A 5,395-nucleotide genomic window follows, 5' to 3' on the forward strand; every position below is an offset into this window, starting at 1 on the left:
CCGGAGTCGCACATCTTCGAGATCCGTGTGGATGCCTCGGCTAGTCCCGCTAAGATTATCTACCTGAACAACGGCACTTGGGACGCCAAGTGGGAGACTGAGTTCGTGCCGGGTACGTGGTACAACTTCGGCATCGGTATTTCGGCTGCCACGTCGGGCAACGGCTCTGTCCTCGAGTTCTACACCAGTGAAGGCGACAAGGAGCTCGCCCTTGAGGCCACCCACGACGTCGTGACCGAGTTCCCCTCGACCTACGAGTTCCATTATGGTCTTTTGACCCTGTCCGACGATGGCAGTGAACCCAAGATGAATGCCAAACAGGACATCGTGTCCTACAACGGTGTGTCGGTGGAGGCTGACGTTTCGACTTCTGCCACGGGCGATGCTGCGTCCAAGGCTTCCAAGACTACTGGATCCATTGGTGCTGAGTCCTCGTCCGATGTTTCCACGGAGACTACTGAGGCCCCGACCACGCAGAACGAGACCCCTGCCACCCAGAACGAGATTCCCGCCACCAAGACGGGCATCGTCAAGAGCTCAGATAGTGGCTGCGCCCGCAAATAAGTGCGCCTAATGTTATGTCTGTTGTGATTTCGCTGAAGTGATACAGACAGTGACGGAGACGAGAAACGTAAAGCATCGGTCAGGAGATGGCCTTGTAAAAAGGGTTTATATCCCTCTGTTAGCTGTATCATAATGGGATAAATGTTCAATCCAAGTTTTGCAGTATTTTTGGATACAATCTAAAAAAATGACGGATAGATTTTCAATGGAAGTTATTATAGTTCATGTGATTTTAACAAGGTCACTGCAATATACTACTAGTACTTATTTGAGTATACAAGTATACAGTGTACGTGTACGTAGTACTGTACTAGTAATGTTTAATACTACGCAGTACTTCAGTAGTAGTACTACTGTAGTACTACTGCAGTACTACACCTTTGTCCGTCCAAACAGAGAATAATTTCAAGCAAAGTGGACAATTTGGTTTTTATAGTACAAATTTTAACTTTAGTAAAAGTAATCAACAAACAAACAGAGAAAGATCTCATCCAAAGCGAGACAAGGAAAGGCGATGACTGGAATCATTCGTGAAGGGGTGGTGAGGGTGCGTTGGCGCCAAAATGCGCGCGAAAACCTCGCCTGAAGCAAACCATCGCCTGAAGCAGTTCACTTTTCAATTCACCTCTTCAGACGAATGCCCTTCCAACCACTCCTCCGCAAGCACTCCCCCGCTGAGAAGCTCCGTGTCCTAGCTGCCCATCGCGCGGGACGCGCTGACTGGCTTCAGGTGGCCGCCAATAACGGCATATCGCGTGCGGTGGCATACCGCACTGTAGCCACAGGACGCGTAGAAGACCTACCGCGCGGTGGAGCTCGTGGTAGAACTGTGAAGATGACACCAGAAGCAAAGTCCAAGCTGGAGGAATATCTTGACGACAATTGCACCTTCACCCTGGAAGCTATGCGCACGATGCTCTTTTTAGATACGAACGTGCGGGTCTCCACTTCAACGATCAGCCTCCACTTGCTTGGCATGCTGTTCACCGTCAAACAAACTCGCATAGAGCCCATGACATGCAACAACGAGATCAACAAGACCAAGCGGCAGAAGTTCGCAAAATCGCTGAAGGACCATCAAAAGAACGGTGACTGTATAATCTATTTTGATGAGCCTAACTACAACGTTTACTGTACGCGAGGTCGAGGACGTGCACGGAGAGGTGAGCGTGCAACGCTCGTGATGCCGCCGTCCAAGGGTGCAAACTTGCAAGTCCGGGTGCGCTGTAAGCTCGGTCATGGGTGTGGTTCTCCACCGTCTGGAGAGGGGAAGCATCCGAATGGAGCAGAATGCAGCTTTCATTGAGGAAATCTACCTGACGGTTAAGGCATCCTCCGTGTTTCATGACAGCTTCGCTGGGAAGAAGGTCATTATTGTCCTGGATAATGCCCCCGCTCACCGCCAAACCGAAGAACGTGTCGAAGCACGTGACGACCTCGTACTCCTACGACTCGGACCCTACTCACCGATGTGCAACCCGATTGAGGGTTGCTTCTCCGTTTTAAAAGCTCGAATCAAGGGATACCTAGCCTTGTACCGCGAAGAGATCTGCGACCGGAGTAACATGGTGGAAGAAGACGGCACCCCAATAACGATCAAGGGGCGCACTATGCGCTTCTTAGAGAAGGCTGCAGAATCGAGTATGAAGTATATAACACCTACGTTAGTGACGAAGATGGAGCTTCACGCTCGCGATGCGGTGAACGCGGCCGAGGAGATGAAAGACATGGTCTATGGGAAGTAGCTCACTGTGTCGTCTCGGTTTGAATGAGATTATTCTCTGATTCACTGGTAATTTTGATCCCGTAATCAGATATTTGTAATAATCAAAAACATATTGTCCACTTTGCTTGACATTATTCTCTGTTTGGACGGGCAAAGGTGTAGTAGTACTGTACTACTGAGGGACTGGTTTCTGTCACTGACAGACTGCTGGGAAATAAAATAGCGATTTCATTTGCCAGGCATTAAACCTAGGAGGTGGCCCACCTCCGGTAGGAAACTAAACAAGAAAGTCTTCTGGCTCAGCTCCGAGATTGGTAGTGATGATGAGTAGAGCAGTTTGCGAGTCGATGTGGCTCACGTTGCAAAACAAAAGACAGTAGATTTACAAGGGTTTGCATATAAGCAGTGAGAGCTCAAGTCACAACACTTGACTAAGCGTATCAGAGCTAGGTAAATGTTTTTTTTCCCTGGTGGCAGGAACCATTATTAATAATACAACTACTGCTAGTACTGTACGAAGTAGTATTTTTGGACCATCGAATTGTTTATCCTTTTTCTGACATTTGTTTTTCCCAAAGCTGGAGTTAGTTCAGAAACTAAAGATTTCGGGCTGGTAGTGTAGTAGTCGACAATTGTCAGTTCATTTATCAGTATCTAGATAAACGGATATTAATGTAATTAAAGAAGCGTTATTATGAATGCACATATCTCAAGTAATTTGGGGTATATTAGCCCTTTTGTTCCCCATTGTAAATATTACAAAGTTCATTAAAGCGATTTTTTTGTAAAACGATGCATAGTGCCACGTCATCATTGCTTGCAGTGTGCAGTACTATTGTCCAGTCGCTGCCCAGTAGAAAAATGTATCATTCCTATGTATGATGATACATTCTTAGCTTTTATGATTAATACTACATTTAAATTTAAAAGCAATTAGTTATTTGCATAATAATTGAGCATAAAGACCGCAATAGTTTTCTAATAGCGGTTCTGATGTGAAAATCGGTTCTTACTTTAGTAAAATTAAAAACTTGAAGTAACAATCACTCCGCGAAGCACTCTTTTTTTAATGAAATATCCGTGAAAGAGTGAAACTAACGTTTTCCTGCTCGTTCGTATGATTCTTATAATACGTGTAGCGAGTCGGGTGATACCATGTGGAATATAACAATGCAAACAATGATGACGTTGATCTGACAGCTCGATAAATCCTGCCAGAATTTCTGCCTATTGTTCATTGCCTAATTGGCTCCTGAACAGCGAAGCAAAAACCCAAAACAATGAAGCTTGCCTGGGTCATTATCGCTGGTGCTGTGCTACAACTCAGAGCGGAAGTCGGAGCGAGTGAGAGCGTTCTCGTACCCCCCACCCCAGGCTACGAGCGCAGGAAAAATCCGTGCAGAGATGTCCACTCTCGCACTTGTTACGATAATTGATGAGGTGAAGGGTGAGATCTACGTTGGTGTTTTTCACGAAAACAGTGAACTCGCTAAAAGTAACAAGACCAAACCATGGGGATGCCCCCCCCCCACCGTTTCTAAGTTACCAAAAGAAGTCATTCCGAGACCAAAGACAAATGTTATGTGATATTATAGCTTGTAATATCATACCAGATAGCTAACGATGCAGGGTACGTGAAACCCACCCAGGTCTTCTGTCTCCAGAGTTGCTGGGGCTGTTTGTAGGCGTGGTGAGGACCGGTTCGTCCACGTCCTGCTGACTTGCGAACGCGTTGAAGATCTGTTCCAATGTGGTCTGCGAGACGCTGTACTCGCGGATAGACAAGCGAGACTTGGCGTTCTCCACCAGTTCAAACACATTCGACAGTCGTAGACTATTAGCGTCTGCGGATTGGTCGTGGATCTTGAACCAGCACGAGTCGTGCTGACGCTCCAGTAGCTCAACCGACCCGAAGTTCTCTTGCAAGAACGCCAACACATTCTCGAACCGCGTCTCCGTGATCCACCACGCCGCGAAGCTATTCGCCAAGACGTATCCATCACGCTTGATCAGGTTAGCGATCGTGTGTCCTGTCGGATGAGTGTTGACGACCTTCTGCGTCCACGTCGCGTTGCCAAACAAGCGACAAGTCTCTGCTAGTTCTCCTTCTTCGATACGAGAGTCCACCGCGTCACAGTGACGCAGCACCAGTTCAGTCACGGATTCTGCAGTGGGCGTCTGTAGCTTGGCGTCAAACATGAGTCCGTCACCAAACCGGTTCTTCAAGTGCTGTACACTTGAGCTCCCCACCCACCATAATGCCGACACGAGTGCACAGCGCCTCACACTCCTCCATACTATGTGTGGTCAGCACCACCGTCGACTCCTTATTGTACGTCGAGATCTCCGAGATTACGTCCCACATAAATCGTCTCGAAACCGGGTCCATCATACCTGTGGATGGCTCGTCCAGGAACAAAATCCGGGGCGACCCGATCATCGCGATAGCCACAGACAACTTGCGCTTGTTGCCGCCACTCAGACTACCAGCCAGTTTGTCTTCGAACGCCGTCAAGTTCAGTTGTTCCATCTTCTCACGCACTACCAGGTCCAAGTCGGAGTTGGGGACACCTTTGATCTTCGCGAACAACTCGAGATGTTCTCGTACAGTCAGCAAGTCGATGAGTGCGTCGTTCTGCGGGCAGTAGCCGATCTGGCGTCGCACTTGCACTTGTTGCGTCAAGATGTCGTAGCCACTCAATGTGGCGTTGCCAGACGTGGGCACGATGTCACCCGTGAGCATCTTCATCGTAGTTGTCTTGCCCGCGCCATTAATGCCCAAGAAGCCGAAGCACTCGCCCTGTTTGAGACCGAATGACAACCCCTGTACTGCCACTGTGACTCCTCTTCGATAGACCTTACGGAGGTTCTGCAACTTGATGGTATCGCTATCAGCTCCTCCCATCAAGACGCGGTCGACTTCATCTCGGACATCGTCGTCGATCTCTCGGTGTTCCACTGGAATCTCGGGGTCTTTCGCCATAGCCGACTTGATCTTAGGGAACGTCATGGCGTAGTCGATACCAACAGCGATAGCGTAATACAAGACTGCGTCGACGACCAGATAGATGATCTCGTAGCCTGTATTCTCCAATGCAAATGGGT

The 5,395-nt window shown here is 48.3% G+C and overlaps 2 protein-coding genes across 2 annotated transcripts; one reads left to right on the forward strand and one right to left on the reverse strand.

Annotated features, from left to right (window-relative positions):
* Nucleotides 1–31: 31 nt before the first annotated feature.
* On the forward strand, nt 32–657 carry PITG_22133 (uncharacterized protein; the record flags this gene model as incomplete). The annotated part of the gene is made up of 2 exons (XM_002909921.1): nt 32–43; nt 91–657. 2 exons carry the CDS (start codon nt 32–34, stop codon nt 562–564), a joined length of 486 nt encoding a protein of 161 aa, XP_002909967.1.
* A 3,250-nt stretch (nt 658–3,907) lies between these two features.
* Nucleotides 3,908–5,195, reverse strand: PITG_22134 (ATP-binding Cassette (ABC) Superfamily; the record flags this gene model as incomplete). The annotated part of the gene is made up of 2 exons (XM_002909922.1): nt 3,908–4,526; nt 4,567–5,195. The coding sequence occupies 2 exons, from the start codon at nt 5,193–5,195 to the stop codon at nt 3,908–3,910; spliced, it is 1,248 nt and encodes a 415-aa protein (XP_002909968.1).
* Nucleotides 5,196–5,395: the final 200 nt, after the last annotated feature.

Source organism: Phytophthora infestans, genomic scaffold (assembly GCF_000142945.1).
Source record: "Phytophthora infestans T30-4 supercont1.1275 genomic scaffold, whole genome shotgun sequence".
NCBI lineage: Eukaryota > Oomycota > Peronosporomycetes > Peronosporales > Peronosporaceae > Phytophthora > Phytophthora infestans.